The 21,316-nt window shown below is 41.1% G+C and overlaps 2 protein-coding genes across 2 annotated transcripts in view; one reads left to right on the top strand and one right to left on the bottom strand.

The window, feature by feature from the left end:
* Nucleotides 1–21,316, bottom strand: part of spg (dedicator of cytokinesis spg) — a 66,946-nt gene that overhangs the window by 40,546 nt on the left and 5,084 nt on the right. The window lies entirely within an intron of this gene.
* Nucleotides 1,260–20,823, top strand: Inx3 (innexin 3). Its single transcript, XM_089700581.1, has 9 exons — nt 1,260–1,476; nt 6,657–6,843; nt 17,106–17,302; nt 17,607–17,729; nt 18,232–18,327; nt 18,412–18,522; nt 18,649–18,785; nt 18,899–19,046; nt 19,157–20,823. The coding sequence occupies exons 2-9, from the start codon at nt 6,681–6,683 to the stop codon at nt 19,340–19,342; spliced, it is 1,161 nt and encodes a 386-aa protein (XP_089556707.1). The 5' UTR covers nt 1,260–1,476; nt 6,657–6,680; the 3' UTR covers nt 19,343–20,823.

Genomic DNA, 21,316 nt, shown 5'->3' with positions numbered 1-21,316 from the left:
TTCCTTATTTTCTCGGTGGTGTCGGAAGGTGTGTTCGGTTCTCACTTCTCATATCTATTAAGTTTTTCTTTGTCCTATGTTTTACACAAGTCGATTCTTCTTATTCCATTAATAAATAATTAGGTATGAGAACAAAATACACAAAATGGATAGATATGTTTGTTTCTCGAGTCACGACAGATGTTTACGCAAGCTCAGCTTGAAGTTTGAACATCCTCGTTTGAGTCTTCATTGAAATCTTTTGTTTAAATTATTAATTCGTCATTCACGATTAACCTATAGACTTCCTTCATTATTTACTTTAAATTGTGTTTCAAAAGTAAACAACCAACCTTGTAGACGATTTAAACCAATTTAAACTAAATGCAATATTACAAAAAATATTAAATTATTTATTATTATTAGTTACCCAAAAAATACCCCAGTATTAACTATTGCCATTGTACCGCACTATATCTTTCAAAAAAATATTAGCCAAATATCCTAACATAGCAAACTATCTACACCGCTCCGGATTCTTCAAGCGCTATTTTCTTTTATTTCTCACGAGGCAGGTAGATGCCCGCATGCCTAGCCAATGACAACGAGGCCCACAGACCACATTTGACCTCATAATGAATCGAGCCCTGATCGATAATGATGCAAAACTTGAGATTAAAATGAACAGCAAGTGCTCTCATAATGCTCTGGCTTTAACATGAATACTTGCATAAATGATTAAAACATTCCTAATAAAAGAACGTATGAATTTACATTAATTGTTTCCATTATTATTTATTATGTATTAAAAAAAAATAATTACATCGCATAAAACAGAACTAATAACTTATTTAATTACCTATAAAATCGTATTAGCTTCTGTTTTAATAAATCTTAATAAATAAAGCATAATCACGTTAAGTTTAAACTCATGTAGATAGTCAGTAGTAATATTTCAACGATGACATAATACACATAACAAATAATGTGTTAATTAAAAGCCTCGAGCATTTTCACCGGCTAAAACCCGTAATCATAACCGCAATAAAAAATTTGCTGAGAAGCAAAGTACTGGAGAAAACGCAAGAAGTCACGAACCGAACTCGTTTCCCGATGGATTCTCGAATCTGACTACTGTGCATTTGCACGGGTCGGAGTGAGAAAGGGACGGCTGGTAGCGAGCGAGCGCGGCAGGTGTGCGACAGAGCGAGACAAATATAGTTGCGCGTACGCCGCTAGCTTCGTTCGGTAGTTAGACTCGCAGGAGGTCGATCGAGTGCGCTTTTCAGTTCCAGTTTGTGTTCCCGTCTCGCTAGCAGCTGGCGTGCGGCACGACCGCACTTGCCACTCGTTTTACTCAAAATTATTCAATCGCTCATACCCCCGAATAGTGTGCCGTAAAATCTCATGTGCGCCAGCGTACGCGCAGTTGTGTATTTTGTGTTGTGATTGAGTTATCGAACGTCGGCGGCGAGAATTACAGTTACTTTTGAAAAGGTAAGTTATGCCACAAAAGCTCAGATGTATTGGGACGCGCTTAGCAGTTATCGACGACGACGTCGGAATGCAGTTTGACGGCATACGTTATAAGCATGTGCAGGAACAAAAGCCTTGTGCACAGTCATCGAGCCTCTTTTTTTTCATACCCGCTTTCACGGGCGAGCCGCTTGTTAAATGAGATGAACGAGGGTGACCGATTTCCAAGTTATGAATTAAAACTTGTTATTAGGTGCTAGAATTTCAATATTCTCACAGGTAGCGTCCCCGTCTTTTACCTGGCGGCTGGGGACGCTTTGTATCGCACCCCGTATTTGAATAAAAAATCAAAATACAACAAATACGTTTTGCTAAAGACCATGCTTATGTCGCGTTAGATTTGTAGTAAATCTGCACAAATTAGTAAATGAGAGTCGTTAGGCATCATAAGTTAATAAATGAATGTTGAATAGATAGTAAAGACGTAATAGATTTATAAATCGAATACAGAGGTAATAAAATAGCGAGTGTTATTAAGATGAGTTCTAACTATTTGTTAACGATTCACAAAGATAAAGAGATTAACAATCTACCTTTCAAAATAATTTCACTAAGATTTGCAATCTGTCCGCTCACCGCTGTATCGTGCAATAATCGATTGAGAGAGCTAACTGAGTTTGAAAAGTATAGCACAAGTAGGCACCTATACTAGTTTTTACATTCCAAATAAAGTTATCATAGTTTACACAAGATATCGAATGTTGACCATAATATGTAACATACAATTTTAAAATATTTTATATCATTCTTGTACCATTTGTGACAAAATTTAAAAGGTTGCTGTTTGACAATTTGCTTGCAGATATCACTATTATTTTAAAAATGTGGAAAACACTGCACAGTTCTAGGATTATATTCATCATAATTATGTGATAGTAATAGACCGTACATTTAATATGTTTTTTTTTTTCTTTCTACTTTCATCAAAATTTATTAAAAACAGCCTCGTTTTTAACGCAAGTCATGTCTTAACTCACTCGGTAAATAGTAAATACCGTACGGTGTTCTTAGAAAAGCAAAAGGATGTTGGTGGCTCAGATTTTCAATAATCATTATCATATTTTTTATGTAAATTTAATTGAATTGTTATGATTTTTGTTGATTTCAATAAATGCTCTGTACAAGTACCAGTACTAGTTTTTAAAGCGGTCTCAAGAGCATTGTTGGTAATTTCAAGGTGTAGCCTTGAACTTGATACATAATACAAGATAACTTTAATAAATTTAACTATTTATGGACTTCTAACATAATCATTTATTTAAATAGAATAACTAAAATGAAGTATGATCTCAAATGTTTAAAAAATATGAACGTAGAAGAAAAAGAAGCATCTATAACCAACACATAAACAATATTATGATTATCTGGGTACAAATTCAAAGACAATTAAAACTTTTTGTGGCGCCCAGCTATAGAACAATCAAAATGAATTAAATACTACAAAGCAAAACACAAAATAAGATGATTATCTTAATAGGCACTTTCGTGTGTTTTTATAGGTTGTTAAAGTGGAATCAAATCAAGCGTAATCCCTTGCATTAACATGCATATCACACCATAGAAGGAGTTTGCAAAAACATCTGTGATTATTGTGAGAAAGGTACCACATATTAGTAACTACTACCTACGTAGAATACGTTACCATAAGGCATAATCGATACTAATATTATAAAGCTGAAGAGTGTGTTTGTTTGAACGCGCTAATCTCAGGAACTAATGGTCCGATTTGAAAACTTATTTCGGTGTTAGATAGCCTATTTATCGACGAAGGCTATAGGCTATTTAACATCACGCTAAGACCATCAGGAGCGGAACACAGCTAATCAAACACGTAGACTATAGTAATTGTTGATAAACAATTTCAACCTGTTAAAGCCACAATACCACCATATCTTTACAGGTCACACACATTGCATTCTGTCACGCTGTGTGCACACCTCTTGTATTTTAATTTTTAAATAAACACGACAATCCCCATTGCTGATGTTCAATTTGTAATTGATTTTTTTTAACTTTAACAGTAGTAAATTGATATAATTACTCACATTTTCCTGTTAAAATAAAACGTACTAGATTTCTTATTACGTGTTCTTTATTTTACATGTATAAGGAATTTATTATCTCGTATTAATTACAGTTATATAAATGAATACATAGTATAATCATTTGCATGATTATTTTCTAACATTGAATAAATGTTGTATGTGGGAATAAAAAGCCATTTTAGATATTTTCTTTCAGTAAGTATGAATATGAGATTGCTTTTTGCATTAAAATATATTTTAAAACATATTCATTGCTTAAAGAAAAAAAAATATCTTATAAATATGTCAATTATATTTTTTTACTCATTTAAATAATCGAAATTACGATGTAGGTATATACTGTTTACATAACGCGTCAGCGGTCGAGGTTACGCACAGTTCAATTTACAATAACTATCGGCTTTGCAACACGAATAGATACCAATAATAAATAATAAATTTACACAAACTACGACACACAAAAGCTACAAACCCTTTGTGGATAATGATTCACTGAACTGAAACAATTGTGGGGTATAGACGATAATTCTCATCGCGTATTCCGCACACGTGGTAGCAATTAAACTTGAACAAGTTTTACAATACGCTTTTTGTTTGTGAAACGTATTTGTATGTTTGAACCCATTGATAAGTGATAACGACGTATTTTCGCTTCCCCTGGTTTTTACGACAATTTATATTTTATACATAAACAATCCGTATTAATTATACATTCGTGTTCTCAGGCCATCTTAACTTAACAGTTAACAATCGCTTTTATGTGTGAACATCTTTTATCACAAATTTCCCGAGAGCGTTATTCAATATCAACATTGAATGTCATCCTGACATTGTAACGTAAATCCATGCCGTCTACCGTAACCACAGTCCAGATACGCTGTATTTCCGCAACACTTGATATTATCTCGATGACAAACCGAACCAATGAGCCAGGGACACCGGATACGGTGACAAATACGTGTTTATCTAAATGCACTTAGCGACATTAAATCATTTTGACGCCTAATTCATTAGTGAGCAGTGTTGTATTCAATTTGTTGAAGTGTTATAGTCAAACATGATTAGTTATATCAAAAATTATACTTACAACTCATCAAATTATATCTTATGTAGGTATAGAACTTAAATTTGCTTTATTCTATTTATTATATCCAACTCTGAAAATTTTTGATATTCAACTCTCAGGCTTTAGAAAATTAACAACCTGGAACGAACAGCGGTCAATGAAAGTTAATTATATCTGTGGACAGAAGACGTTTGTGAGCACAAGTGTGACAAACACCATCGCGTTCATTCTTATTAAATTCATTCACTATAATATGGGTTCACTATTTCATCATCTTTAACACCTTTACCTCAATCGTTTTCTACTAGAGATTGAAGAACGACTAGTAATTGTTTTTAATTTAAGAGATAATTGCCCGCGTTCAATGGAGGAATAAATTGCTTAATTGAAAAAATACCGATGAGATTTCTCACGTCAACAATATACAACCGACAACGGCCATACTGGTCGCGGGCGCATCATGCAATTAGAATCCATTGAGTTCAGACCAGTCGTCGCGTGCCATGCGACAACCCGACTGTTATTGCTTACATATTATGTTTCATCGTGTTATATAAACCGACATTTAATATTAAAACTTCAACACAATATCAAGTCGCGGCATGTCGTCATAAAAATGCAGGAGACGTCAAAGCTAAACTCGGCGTCTGTGCTTATCGTAAAAACTGGAATGTAGCTGTGCCCAGCTTATTTAAATATCTGTTAGCGTTATGTAAACAGCACATACACGAATTGAAGAGATAGTACCTACGATAAGTAATAGTATAATTTAAGTTATAAAAATATTGAGTACGATATGTCTATAATCTGATACAACTAGTATCGATGTTCTGAGTTAAACCTTGACAAAATTTCATAAGACTTGAGCGATTTGTGAGCGTAAATAATTTGGAACAAGTAAAGTCGTGATTGCGGCTCGCCGGTGAGAGACGTGCGAATCTGGTAAAGATTGTCGTCGGTAAACTGGTTTCTGCGTCAAATTCGCGTTGCCACGCGGTGCATCAGTCTGCCCTGAGAAGGCACCGGGGGGGGGGGAGGGGACTTGTAAGCGCAGGAGGCGATCAGCGGTCGACGACCCGCCTGCCCTGCGCCGGCGCACCATTCGCCTTCAACGGCCACGGCCTATACTAACACTTAAATGTAGCCGCGTTAACAAATTTATGATCATAATCATGATAACGAGCTTCTTAATAAGCCCATTATTTATGTCAGCCCTATCTATAATATCAGTTAGCTTATGTGCATTACATTCCCTACAACCTAGGACCGCATTCAATATAAATTGATTGCACGTGTTGAAATTGTCGTTCATTGGTAAATTGAATATTAATTTTGCCCCTACATACGTTGGTACGTAATACATCTTGGACACACGACACCGCGTAGGAACAGGATCAAGAAGTATTCAAGGTTGGATCCATTTGATGAATTGGTACTAAAATTGTCTACGTCCATTGAGATAGAGTTCTAACAATTGTTAAACAAATAGATTTTTAACGTCAACGTTTTATGCTTTATAAATAGATCGGAAATTTATCACCCACCGTGGAACTGGTTGAACTGTAAGTCACAAAAAACGAGAGACGAAAGACGAATGCGGCGTGGGCATGAGGTAGCCGAAACTTTAAATTGTGTGATGTCATTCATTGAACGTACCTACTGTTTTATAGTAATGAACTTCATAGTCGAATTAATTTTTTTTTCAGTAAGTAGATATTTAGGATCAAAAGTGAAATCGCCAATGATTATATTTTTATAACTTAACTAAACAAGATCTCAAAACGTTCAAGTTACCTCTATCTATTCGTTTCAAGTAAAAGCAGTTAAATATACCGTTTTAACCCTAAATCAGTATGACCGGCGTGTGGCACTTGTCATGGCACTGTTTTCGACGGCAGCTTATTTATATAGATACATACTTGTAAGTCGTAATAGTTACCATTGTTTGGTTTCACACATTCAAGTCTTCACTTCATTGGAAATAGATATGATCGCACACGAGATTTAAATGGTGCATTCCTTTGTTTCAGAAGTTGTAGGAAACTTAAATCAAGATGGCGATTTTCGGCATGGCGTCCGCGGTGGCGGGCTTCGTGAAAGTCCGCTACCTGATCGACAAAGCTGTCATCGATAACATGGTCTTCCGAATGCACTACAGAATCACCTCCGCCATAATGTTCCTGTGCTGCATACTTGTGACCGCAAACAATCTTATAGGTGAGTTAAAAATTTGAATAAACATGTTCATTTAAAAATAAGGGGTACTTGACTTCTTGAGCTGTTCTAGCATAGATTATAATCATAGTAACAACGTAACAGTAATCTTTATGATCAATTTTACATAGCACTTGACCGGGTTAAACGCTCGCGCTGTGCTTAAATGCATATTAATGTATTATCTAACGACACATATAATTTGTGATAGATACATAATAATTCATAGGAAATGTAGGTCGATGCAAATAATGCACCCGCATTGCTACCTAATTTCTTTGTGTTAAACATTTAATATTTATCTATCTTCTAAGTAACTAGTTATGCGCATTAATTCAGCTTTACAACAACACATGCTTTTATTTTATATCCCAAAAAAATGTATAATCACGAGAAAGTAAATCACAAAACGGAAAAGAGAAAGTTAATTAGGAGAATTAAGAGACGCCTCCACAAATTATCACTGCATCCTAAAGCCAGACCTAATAACCTAGACGGAATAACAGTGTGTCTGGCCCGGCTCGGTGAAAATGAGTCATTTTCAGTTTCCCATTGAAGAAGTCATTCGTAAATTCGTAACAGTTACCCAAATTGACACGTCACGAGCAAATTGTTTGTACACACAAACATTGGGAGGTGTGTACTGTGTACGTGCCAAGTTTAGAGCCATTGAAACAAATCGGGGCACTGAACTATTGCATGGATTCCGATTTGACCCGTCTTCGTTAATTGTTGACCAATTTAGTTCAATTCGGATAAAGACGTAAATAATGTCATTGCGGTATTTCCCGTAACAGTACTTCATAATAATTAATTAATTAATCGTTAATCACCTACAAATAGACTACAAAACACGTTTACAATGCGGTTTGATAATAACGAACTCGCTCTGGGTCACCGTTCAGAGGTATGATGACAGGATTTACAACATTTTTGCAGTTTTTGTTGACTAGAGTAATCTTAAACCTTGTTAGTTGATAATCTAGGTCAAGTACTAGACACTAGCGGATGAAATAATGACTTCAATTAATGTTAATTTTATAATAGGTACCCGGCGTGTTTAGTGACCATCAAAATTCTAATAAAAAGTCGTTTACATTTTCAATTTCAACTTTCAATTGGATTGACAAAGTGAACAATACGTGACATTATCTACTTATTCTAAGATCATCGTAATGCAATGCAAAGTTCAACATAAGTGTACTCAGCGTCATCGTCCAATATTACGATAATTATTAGAAAGCCTTGCACGTAATTAAGTCCAAGCTGCTTATCTTCCTACAAACGTGCCAGAACATTAATAAACACGAATCCCACACACCTCTGCTTACCCAACAATTACATAATACAAGAAAGGATTGGATTGCAAGGTATAGAGTGTATCAAATCAGCATGTAAAACGCTGGCAATGCAAGATATCTAGCCATAATGTGCTGCACACATCTGCACACCAGGTGTGGGCAATCAAAACAAATGCGATAACAATTGTTACTGAACCGTTGTTGTTAAGGCTTTTATTGCAAACTGAAAATCATAACTGGCTGCAATACATTGAGGTTTACGATTTACAATATGCGGGATAAGTCTGGTACCTTCATAAAACGCTACAAAAACATAGAAGCCTTCGTGTATACTTAGATTAGAAAAAACGAAATCGTTATGAACTTTGACTTATAAATTGAGAAATATAAACTTTATTATTCCCTACATTAAGATATTCAGAAAAGACAAATTACAGCAAAAAAGAATACCCATTTAAGGTAATATTGTATAAAGAATTTTTCGTTGAAACAAAAATAAGATATTCACGTCCATAAGTCAAGTGACATAAGACGAATTTAATATCGTGGTCGTCAAATTTCCATAAACTTCCATTGTTTTCATACAGAACATAATACGGTATTCAAGCCATTTAATTCAATAAAAGAAACGGCGTGGAAAATATACAAACGTTCCGAAACATCCCAATGTTTATAAATATTTTTTATATTGAGACAAAATTATTTTACCTGTCTGTATCTTGGCTGAGTCACATTTAAGGCACACAATTTAATAACTCCAAAATTCTGGGTTAAACGACCGCTTTGTGAAACAATGTGTTGCAATGAGACAATAGTTCGTTAATATTTTAAGACATTTTCAAACAAGGATTATCTTTTGAGCTGCCATAAAAATATTAAAGCTTAACATAAAGTATCCTTTATTCTCCATAGTACTTGTATTGCCTTAGAAATAATCTCAATACAGTTTGAGTTCGAACGTTTTTGTTCTTTCATACTATTTATAAGGCCATGTATTAGGTTTACAACTTGCATCGACAGGTGCACATAACAGTAAAGTTTATCGTCTGAAGTTTACCGTGACCCAGTAACAACTTACAACAATATAATCGTATTAAATATATTGTTTTACATTACATTATATAATGATAAATACTTCTCTAACATAATGAGTTATTTCTAAATAGATACTTTATTTAAAAAGCTGGAACAAAAAGGACTTTATCCTGAAATAAAAATATATCAAGACAAAACGATTTATCTTTTCTTAAAATTATACCTAAGTTAAGCACATTTTGTAAATTATTAAATTTTTCTATACCATACCATACTTTTTCCATCCAGTATTTAACAAGAGCATTAATATTATTTCCTTTTATTTCAAATGCACTTTATAAGAGACATCGTTTATATGAACAATGGCTCGATATAATTTGCACATCCATTAGTTATCGAATAGCGATTTCTCAGATTCCATTCTCGTCCCCCCGTGGTCCAAGCCTTGTCGCGGCGGAGGGGCTCAGTAGCTTGGGGTGCAAGCCAGCACCTTGAGTGAAGCGAATATGGACCGAGCTGGTTGCTCTCTGTACCTCTCTCACTAGAAGAGTATACAAGAGATGCATGGCGCTTTGGCGCGTGTCTGTGGCTCAAAGGGGCCAGCGGAGCTTTTGCTCGCAGGATGGCAGACAGGGCCGGGAGTTCTTCGGGACTGCGGGGAAGACAACCCCTATAAAAAATTACCCCAATCCTAAGTCAGTGACACTCGGCGAGAGGATGAATGGTCGGTGGGAATCCGGCAGATAGAGATGTCTCAGGGGAGCGCCCCCTGGTTAACAAAAAAGCAAAAATGGAGGTCAATAAAACTAAAACTACTCCAGGAGGGTACCACCTCGCTTCGAGTGTGGAGAATCCCTCACGGGACTGTCCCGACGGGACAGTACCGTCAGCCCCATCGTATTCTGGAGGGGGCACTGGCCATCATACGGGTGATGCATCAGGCCCTAATGCTACTGAGCAACTGACCACTGGCAAACGACTAACGGATACCGATAAGCTTAGCGAAACGGAACGCGGGGTGGAGGCGCGCACCCAAACGGGGCGCGTTGAAACCAGAAGAAGGAAGACTGGACCCAGTGGGCTGTCCACGGCAACGTCCGTAGATAGTCTCATGACGGTCCAGTCATATGAGGAGGATAGACTGTGGGCCAAGCGAAAGCGGTCCTCTGGAGCGAGCTGCTCAGGCTCCTCCACGGAGGAAGGCCGAACGCGGCAGGCCAAGAAAGCCTCGAAAAGGGGCAAAGGGCGAGGGGCTGCAGCAGCTGGGTTCTGTGCAGGTACAGCCTCTGCAAGAAAGACCTTAGCGGACATGACAGCCGCTAGGAAGGCCTTGTCGCGCGTACGGAGGGAATCGGAGCTCGAGGCTAGAGAGGAAACGCAGGTCTCCCGAGCCTCTCGAGCCGGTACCTCTGGCGCTGGTGAAACTGGGGACGGACGTCTTGCCGACGATTCTACCGCGGCCCTCCAACGCCGTATAGAGGAGAGCCTGGATGCCATTGAGCAGGTGCGGGCAAAATCGACCAACCTAAGGGTGGCGTTCAAACGCTCCCTCAAGGATGCCTCGGACACCATTCAAGAAGCAGCGGTGCTTCTTGCACAGCGTACCGCAACAGAGGAGACGCGGCAGCTGCAAGCTGCGAACACTCAGTTACAGGCGGAAATCGCGGGCCTCCGAAAAGAGATGGGAGAGCTGAGGGCCATCATAGGGACCGCACAGCCCATGCAAACGCGAGTGGACTCCGAACTGACCGCGGAGATTTTGCGGCAAGTTGGGGGAATGGTGGACGCCCGGTTTGAAGCGTTGGAGGAGCGCCTCCCACCAATGAGGCGTGTAAGGCCTCCATTGGCGGGGGATGGCAGGGTTGAGGGAATGGCGGTTGGGCAAGCCCCAATCGAGGACTTTCCTCCTCTTCCGCCGCCAAAGCCCCCTAATAGGGCGCCAGCGAAAGGTGCTGCCCCAGCAAAGGCGAGAAAACCGGAACAGCCTGCTGCGAAGCCTGCAAAACCGGATTCAGCTGCAAAAGCCAAGGGGAAGGGCAAGGGGAAGGCTGCACGGCAGCCGGAAAAGACCAAGTCAGCTGACAAGACTGTGCCCACCACTTCTTCTGCTCCCCAGTTGCAGCAACGTCTGGAGCAGGAATGGACGGTCGTTGGAAAGAAGGGCAAGGCGAAAAAGAAAAAGGGGCCGGCGCGAGTACGCACGAGGGCGCAGAGGTTGCGCAATCCTTCGTCCTCGGCTGTCGTAATTGCTCTGCAGCCAGGCGCAGAGGAGCGAGGCGTCACTTATGCCTCTATAATGGCTGGATCACGTCAAAAGATTAATCTGGCGGAAATCGGCGTAGGTGCGCTGCGGTTCAAGCGTGCCGCGACTGGAGCAAGGATTTTAGAAATCCCTGGTGCCGCAAGCTCGAAGGAGGCAGATGCTCTCGCTGCAAAGATGCGGGAGATTTGGGACGAAGGCACCGTCAAGGTTTCCAGGCCGGTGAAATGCACTGAAGTGCACATCATCGGCTTGGACGACTCGGCGGCGGTAGATGATGTCGTGGCTGCGATTTCTCAGGCAGGAGAATGCCCTACAGAACACGTTAAGTGTAGTGGACTGCGCATGGGCTCTCGCGGCTTGACTTCAGCCTGGGTGAGCTGCCCGATAGCCGCGGCAAAGAAGGTGGCACAGGTGGGCCGTATCCAAGTAGGGTGGATCTCTGCAAGTGTCACGCTTGGCAGGGTGAAGCCGCAGCGTTGCTTCCGCTGCCTAGAGGTGGGGCACGTAAGAGCCACGTGCAAGTCGCCCGTAGACAGGAGCAACGTCTGTTTCCGATGTGGAGAAACAGGCCACAAGGCCGGGGAATGTTCTGCCTCCGCCGCTCGCTGCGTTCTATGTTCCGAGGCCAAGCTACCGGCAGGCCATCGGCTCGGGGGCCCGGCTTGCAAGGCTCCCAAGCGGAAAAGAGGAAATCGGGGACGCGATGGTCCAGGTACCACGCCGTGTCCTTGTCCCGCGCCCGTCGAGGCGAATGTGACGGTTAGCGAAATGGAAACGCAGTAATGGCTCCCCTCCATTTCCTCCAAGGCAATATCAACCACTGCGCCGGAGCTCAAGATCTTTTGCTCCAGAGTCTGGCGGAGTGGCGGATAGATGTGGCGGTGGTGGCTGAGCCCTATTTCGTGCCGTCCCGGGACAACTGGGCGGCCGACTTGGATGGACTGGTGACGCTAGTAACGCAGGGCGGCACAGTAATGGAAAGGGTAGTCCGGCGGCAGGGTTGTGTCTCGGCCTCGATCAATGGTAACACAGTGATCGGGGTCTACTTCTCTCCCAACCGTAGCCTGGATGAATTCGAGCGGTTCCTGGCAGATCTTGGGGAACTGATTGACCTCGCTCCTTCGCAGCCCGTGCTTCTGGCCGGAGATTTCAATGCCAAATCAATGGCATGGGGATCATCGGTGAGAAATGCGCGGGGTGCGGTGCTGCAGGACTGGGCGGTCGCAGCTGATCTCTCGGTCGTAAATCGCGGGAGTGAGCTAACATGCGTGCGGCAAAGAGGGGGCTCCATCGTCGACATCACCTTCGCTAGCCCCCCCCTTGCAAGGCGAATTAGCGACTGGAGGGTTGTAACTGATGTGGAAACGCTATCGGACCACAGATACATCCGCTTCAGCGTCTCTGCGCCATCCGCGTTTCGCGGTGAGCCTTCCCTAAATGGTGGACGTCCACGTTGGTCGATTCGTAGTCTCGATAGGGAACTCCTAATTGAGGCTGCCATAGTTCAGGCATGGATCCCTGCACCGCAGATCGCAACAGTAGAGGACGATGCAGCATGGATGGCTGATGCCATGGCGCAGGTGTGTGATGCGGCCATGAGTAGAGTTCGCTCTAATCCGCGCAGAAGACCGATGTATTGGTGGTCCGCCGAAATTGCCCAGCTGCGCGCATCCTGCGTGGCTGCGAGGCGGGCGTACACCAGGCACCGGCGACGGAGTGCACGGGACGAAGTGGAGGAAGCGCAACTGTATGCCTCCTACAGGGAGTGCGTTACCTCTCTGAAGGAGGCAATCAGCAGCGCCAAGGATAGAGCATGGGAAGAGATGCTCGAGGGTCTGAACCGAGTGCCGTGGGGTCGGCCGTATAAACGGGTGAGGCAGAAGCTCCGCCCGTGGGCTCCGCCCCTGTCTCAGTCTCTCGAGCCCCGTCTGTTAGAACAGGTTGTGGTGTCTCTGTTCCCGGACCGGGGAAGATATTCTCCTCCGCCGATGGCGGCGACACCTGCGTCACAGGAGGAGCCTGCAGAAGAAATCCCTGCCGTTACCCATGAGGAGTTGGAGTCGGCAGCTACGCGGCTTAAAGGGAAAAGCACTGCTCCTGGACCTGACGGTGTACCTGGCCGAGCGTGGGTGCTAGCGTTGGAAGCCCTCGGGCCCCGGGTGGAGCGGTTGTTTTCGGCTTGCCTTGAGCGGGGCCAATTTCCCCGTCGGTGGAAGACAGGGAATTTGGTCCTGTTAAGAAAGGAGGGGCGCCCGCGCGATTCTCCCTCAGCGTACAGGCCTATTGTATTGCTTGACGAGGTGAGCAAGCTTTTTGAGCGCGTTTTCGCAGCTCGCCTCGTCAACCATTTGGAGGGAGTGGGACCAGACCTCAGCGGGAACCAGTTCGGCTTTCGCCGTGGTCGGTCCACACTTGACGCGATATCTCGCGTGAGAGCCACCGCAGAAGATGCGGCTGCTAGTGGAGAAGTCCTCCTGGCGGTGTCTTTGGACATCGCCAACGCGTTTAATACCTTACCGTGGGACAGTATTCTGCAAGCTCTCCACTATCATCGCGTGCCGGGCTACATGGTGCGACTGCTGCGGTCATACCTATCAGATAGGACTGTTGCCTATCCAACCCGCGATGGATGGAGTGAGAAGGAAGTGTCGTGCGGTGTCCCACAGGGGTCAGTCCTCGGGCCTCTTCTGTGGAACATCGGGTACGACTGGGTCCTGCGCGCCACTAACCTCCCAGGTGTTGGCGTAACTTGTTACGCCGACGATACTCTGGTGACTGCGCGTGGGGCCACATACGAGGAGGCAGCTTTATTAGCTACCACGGGAGTTGAGCAGGTGGTGTGCCGCATCCGGCGGTTGGGACTACGGGTAGCGCTGGAGAAATCCGAAGCCATCTTCTTTCCCGGTCGCCGGAGGCTACATAGCGCAGGCTCAGAGATCCGGGTGGATGGGGTAGCGATCAGGGTCACCACCACCATGAGATATCTAGGTATCGTGTTGGATAGCCGATGGAGGTTCACGGAGCACTTCCGTCGCCTCGCCCCCCGTCTTGTAGGGGCGGCCGGAGCACTGGGAAGTTTGCTGCCAAACCTTAGAGGTGCTGGGGGTGGGTGTCGCCGGCTATACACTGGCGTAATCCGCTCCATGGCCCTCTACGGGGCCCCCATCTGGGCAGACACCCTGAGCGCCCGTACCAGACCCCTCTTGCGGAGGCCGCAGCGGGTCATGGCGCTCAGGGTAGTTAGGGCATACCGCACGGTGTCTTTTGAGGCTGCCTGCGTAATGGCCGGAACGCCGCCATGGGATCTGGACGCCGAGATGCTAGCGGACGTGTATCGCCGCGTCTCGGCGTCTAGGTCACATGGGGTGAATCCTCCCTACGAGGAAGTAGAGGAGTGGAGGGTCGAGGCTGCCGAGCGGCGGTTCCGGGAGTGGGAACGCCGGCTCGAGGAGCCCAGCGCGGGTGAGAGGACGGTTGCGGCCATACGTCCAGTCCTCCAAGAGTGGTGCGACAGGCGGCACGGGGCCATAACCTTCCGCCTTACGCAGATACTGTCCGGGCACGGCTGCTTCGGGCGGTACCTGTGTAAAGTCGCGAGGAGGGAGCCCAGCATGGTCTGCCACTGGTGTGCCTGCCCGGAGGACACGGCAGATCACACTCTTGCCGTGTGTCCCGCGTGGGCCGAGCCCCGTGCTCGCTTAGTCGCGATAATTGGGCCGGATCTCTCTCTACCCTCCGTTGTTCGTGCAATGGTGGATGGCGACAGATCCTGGCGTGCGGTGATCGCATTCTCGGAGAGCGTGATCTCGCAGAAAGAGGAGGCAGAGCGGGTGCGCGAGAGGGATCCTCACGCGGACCCGATCCGGCGCAGACGTCTTATTGGGCGTCGTCGCCGTGTTGCGGCCGCTTTACACGGTCGCAACGTGCCTCCTTGACGAAGGGCGCCGGGCGGTGGAACGGGGAATGTAATCCATCGTCCGGTGCGGTGAGGCGGCTTGAGACGTGTTCCGCTCATGCCGCCATCGGGAGGGAAGAGCAGGCAAACTACCTTTCCTGTTCTTGGCTTGCGCCTGGCCTGGAGATGGGCTGCCGCCGAGGGGGTCGCGGAAGAATTCCAACAAATACCCGCGGCCCCATCATTAAAGCGGCTCGACGGAACACAGTGGGGTTTTAGTCGGTAAGAATCCGACATAACCCACGGCTCCTTCCCCGGGGGCCGTAGGTATCTTTGGAAGATTTCCCCACTATAAAAAAAAAAAAAAAAAAAAAAAAAAAAAAAAAAAAAAAAAAAAAAAAAAAAAGATTCCATTCTCGTACAAGTATATCGAGCCTAGTTAGATGATAAACGCTCTAACTATTCTAAGTGCTCGTTAAGGAGTAATTAGCTGCATATGACTGGAAGACACCCGACTCGAGTGTGGAGCAGCTTTTAATAGCATATTATATTTCCTATATTTCTTAGGTTACCACATTTATCTTTGTTAATTGGCGAACACAATGTACATATTATGTACTTGTGCGAATTGCATAAGCAATCAATCATATTTATCTTGTTGATGGTTATAAAATACAAAATGCTCATAAAGACTATTGAAAAAATTAGTTTATACCCCGGAAATGAAAATAGGTTACTATAACGAGGGCAAGAAAAATGTATTAACTAAACTAATATGTCACCAGTTGACTAACAAAAAATTAGTTTCATCTTTTCTATGAAACTACACTTATCATTAAAAGTTTACGGCTAAGATGATACTCTTAAACGCTCATTAAAACATCCGTGTTTATATCTCTTAAATTCAGTAGGTATGTACGTCATACAATACTCCAATTTGTTGACATGTTAACCCGTTCAATGTCACAACACAGCCTATATAATCACAAACCATACAATTGTGGCATGAATGAATCAAATACAAGCCTATACAATAAATAGAACTACAAAGTATCATGTCATATAGGTACTTGGTTTAGATTTAATGTAAAATTTGAGGCTATAAGTGGTCAATAATGACAATACTTAGTCTTAAATCTTAGAGTTATGACCAAATTCCCAGAACTTAAGCATTCTGGGAATTTATAGCATCGCGTAAATTTTTTCTTACTTTGCGTCTTGAAAACAATAGTGCAATACTTTCGAAGAGTTACTACTCGATACTATTGTTTAATACATAGAGTTAACAATAACTTATTATGCGAGCAAAGCATATGAGGTGATAAAAGTCACGGTCAACAATTGTTACACAGGTAGGGGAAGAAACGTACTATCATTAGCGAACATTAGTTAGCATCCGCAACGCTTACGGATGCAATGTCGAGGCCACTGGGGAAATTATAAGTTCATATCTTTTAAACGTTCTAAAATAAACCTCAAAGCATTTGTGTGCATGATTCACACTTTTCACAACCTTTCGCTTACTATAGACGTATTTTACCGATGACTAATGTGTGTCAACATAAAGCAAATGATGTTAAGCTAAATATTAAATTTTTTTTGTCAAGTTTCATTTTACCTATTATACTGGCGATAAGTGCATATCAAACTTAAATATTGTTTTAATCAATTATAAAAAAGATACACGATACGATAAAGACCGTCTCAAGCTCTTCCTATAATTTCCAGTGTTATCTTCCTCTTACTAAATTCTTACATAATACTATTTCAGGTGACCCAATATCCTGCATCAACGACGGTGTCATACCGAACCACGTGATCAACACATATTGCTGGATCACGTACACATTCACTCTGCCGAACACAGCTTCGAAGGGAATCTCGCATCCCGGTCTGGGCAACGAATATGGAGAAGAGAAAAGGATTCATTCCTACTACCAGTGGGTGCCGTTCATGCTTTTCTTCCAGGTAAGATTTTCATTTTCCACTCAGATTCCAGTTTTTTTTATGATCAACTAAAGTAAAAAAATTTAAACAAAAGTAGTTTAGTGTGCTGTGAATCTGGTTTTTAATTAAATCAAACATACATAATATATCTCAGATGAGGAAAATTATTCTGTTCGAATAACATCCATCTCACAAAAATGTTTGAGAGTGGTAAATAATAAAAATAAAAAAGTTGGCAATAAATTGGCCACCTATCAATAAATACATGCCTTTAATCTACAATACATTCAATTTATAATATGTAATATGTTAATTCTACTTGCAGGGAGTATTGTTCTACCTCCCTCATTGGATTTGGAAGAACTGGGAAGAAGGCAAAGTCCGCATGATCTCAGATGGTATGCGAGGCACCATGGCAACAATTGACGACAGTAGGACTAACCGTCAGGTAAACATTTATCTTATATATTAATGTTTCAATATTTTCTTATGTTTCAATGAATGAAAATAGATATTTTTCACAAAATATTTTTCGAAAATATTTAAATGTAAGCAACTCGGTATTGTCTTTATAGTATCTATCATAAATTTAGTACTTATGAAGTTTGTAATAATTACTTGTGAGTTGTGCCTCTTTTTTCTGATAAGATCACGGCATAAATTTTATGAAGCCGCTACCAATAAAACTATAAAAATGCCATTCTAAGATAATGCAGGTAAACAATGTCTTCACTGTCCTCATTCATTTATTACGTATGTAAATGTACTCTTTGATCGCACAGACACAGCAGCCTCATCAATTGGTACAATTGAGATAAGACTGTACTAATAAAACTTGTCCATGTCCATGTCCCTAATAATTGACCTCAGTATCGTCATCGCGTCGCGTTATCGTGTCTTGAAAATATTTCATGCTTATTACAATTTACGATTGATTGTTTCTTTTTCAGAGTCGACTAGTTCAATATCTGATAGACACCATTCACATGCACAACACCTACTCTTTTGGTTACTTCTTCTGCGAAGTTTTAAATTTCGTTAATGCTGTAAGTATCAAATTAGTAAAATATTGGACAAACCACATATTCGTTCTTATCATAGTGTATGTAATTATTTTCGTTTACTTTTAGGTTGGGAATATATTCTTCTTGGACACATTCCTCGGTGGCGCATTCTTGACGTATGGTACGGATGTCGTGAAGTTCTCAAATATGAATCAAGAAGACAGAACCGATCCTATGGTAAGCAATAATGGTAAACAATTTTCTAAATTGCATTCCTCATATCTCTTAAATAATAATTAAAAAATATTAGAGTATAAGTAGCGTTTACGTAACATTTTGCTCATAAGCAACATTAATTTACAGATTGAAGTATTCCCAAGAGTCACCAAATGTACATTCCACAAATTCGGAGCTTCTGGAACAATCCAGAAACACGACTCGCTATGCGTTCTTGCCCTCAACATTCTGAATGAGAAGATATTCATTTTCCTTTGGTTCTGGTAAGTGCTAATGCAGAATAGACTGATCGGATGCATATGAAGATATTTAATGTGCTATTTTAAATCAGAATAAGTTATATAAGGAAACTAATTTAGAAATTGTGTAATTTCAGGTTGATCATCCTCTCAGTTGTATCTGGTCTGGCGCTAGTTTACTCAGCTGCTGTCATACTTCTACCTAGTACACGCGAAACAATTCTCAAGAGACGCTTCCGATTTGGTACACCTAACGGTGTCGAAGCCCTAGTTAGAAAGACACAGGTATGCATAATTCAATACACGTATTGTAAACAATCAGTAATAGAAACATTGATGTAATCATATTCTATACGACTATAAATATGTTATGACTAAATTTGTATCTTATTCAGGTTGGCGACTTCCTTCTCCTGCATCTACTGGGACAAAATATGTCGCTTCGTGTGTTTGGAGAAGTGTTAGACGAATTAGCGAGAAGACTACACTTCGGTTCGAACCCACCGTCTGCTCCCTCCACCATCGAAATGGCCCCGATTTACCCCGATATTGATAAGTTCTCCAAGGAAACAGAGACGTAAACATTCTTGTTGGAGAACAATACACCCCTGTACTGAAATCTGTTTAAAACAAAGGCTCAAATACGTTCCTTGAGTTCATTACGAAATTTTAAATACATATTATCAAGAAATTCTCCTCGTGATTCGAATTTGAGCCTTGGCAGTTACTGTTCCTACTGGTTGTATTGTTCTATTATCTGAGCAAGTTGCTATTAGCAGCTAAAATGTAAATTGATATTCCCATTGTGAACGTATAGCGAACTCATGACATTCCTATTTTTATGTAGACAATGTTTTTAACGAAGCCACATATTGCCTTTAATGCTGAGACAATTGAAATAAAAGTGTGAATGAATGAATATTTTATATGGAAAAATAATAAGTATGTAAAGTTTTGTGATTTCGTAAATGTGTTTTTGCTGTACGATTGTTTAAAATCTAAAACATATCAGGGTAATATTTGTGAAGTACTATTGATTGGTGGACTAAAATACGATTATAATGTTATTGTAAAAAAAAGACAATTGTTATGATATTAAAAAAGCAGTCCGGCTTAGGGCTGCTCAATATTCAAAGGCTGTCAAAATTTCAATTTGTTATTATGAATTTAAAACAAACAAAGCTCGTTCAAATGCTTTGTGATTTGTGATTTGAAAGACGCAACAAATTCTTGCAACTTTCAATCATACATCGATATGATTAGATTCAAACCGCGCGCAAATTAGCATTGTATGATTTATTATTTTAGAATCTATTCTTTTTGTAGCATATTAATTTCACGTAATGTATAAATCAATGTATACATGAGCTATATTGTAGGCTATTGCATGCTTCTTATTTACTGTTAATTACCTAACAGAAAAGACAAGTAAAAGTCAATGTTCGAGTACAAAGTAGTGTTGTGTACAGACACTTTGACTAGCCTTATTGGGTATTTCTAAAGATTTATATAATTTTGATGATATTAGGATAAGTATATTGGTGCAAGTGGCAGTGTCAAATGATATTTTTATACTCGCGTTATTTACTCCCAACGTTGTGCCATTATATAGAAAGAATTTTTGGCGTAAAAAGTTTATAACCAGAAGTGCATTTTACTAGAACATCTACGGAATGCCCTAACTCATTTAGGACCAATTTATTGTATGCCTTTTTGTATTTAGTATAAGACTTTTCAGTCAATTTAGCCATATTCATAATTATAAGAATTATATGTTAAGTGACTTCCAAGAATCTCGACAAATGTTTCTTCCATATAAATAAAGTTAGCATAATAAGTTCCCAGTATAATACTGTTATCATAGAATTATTTCGATATTTGATTATGCGACAATAATATTATGTACGTAGTCGCATTTTTTGTTAATAATTTGACAAGCTATATCTCTCAATCATTCCTACGATAGCTTATAGTGCTAGGAAGACTGTTCTTGTGAATTTTTATTTTACGGTATTCAATGTAGTTTTGGTTATATTTTCATTCAAATAAAGTATTAAAAATTCGGGAGTGTTTTATTTTCTTTTCATCCATACTATAATATAATGTAATATGTAATCAGTTGATAAGATTAAATAGTTTAAAGGTAAGTATTTAATTTTTTTAATAAATCTTAATTTAATAATGCTATACTTAATATTAATTATCTAACCCATACTATCCAGCTGTCCCAATCCCTCGATCTAATGTCATTTCACTCACATAAATTACACACCCACATATCAAAAAACACAAGAATAGGGAACGTAGGACCTTTACATGCAAAGTTAGATACAATCACAAAGTACACGTCATGTTCTTTTTATCAAAAAAATAAATGCCAGTCTGCAAACTGAGACATTAAGTGTGTACCCACAAACATCAAACCTACTTACCAAAACCTTCGACTACTTTTGGAAGTAATACTTCTATAATATAGTATAATACTTTTGGAATTAAAAAGGAACATGTGTGCTCGGCACAGACATTCTTTTTTTAACATTTGGCTTTAACATTAA

Source organism: Colias philodice, chromosome 11, assembly GCF_061535455.1.
Source record: "Colias philodice isolate Cphi_HAF_F1 chromosome 11, ilColPhil1 Martin Lab GWU primary, whole genome shotgun sequence".
NCBI classification, from domain to species: domain Eukaryota; kingdom Metazoa; phylum Arthropoda; class Insecta; order Lepidoptera; family Pieridae; genus Colias; species Colias philodice.
The sequence above is the reverse complement of the archived record's forward strand: the minus strand, read 5'-3'. Positions and strand labels throughout refer to the sequence as shown.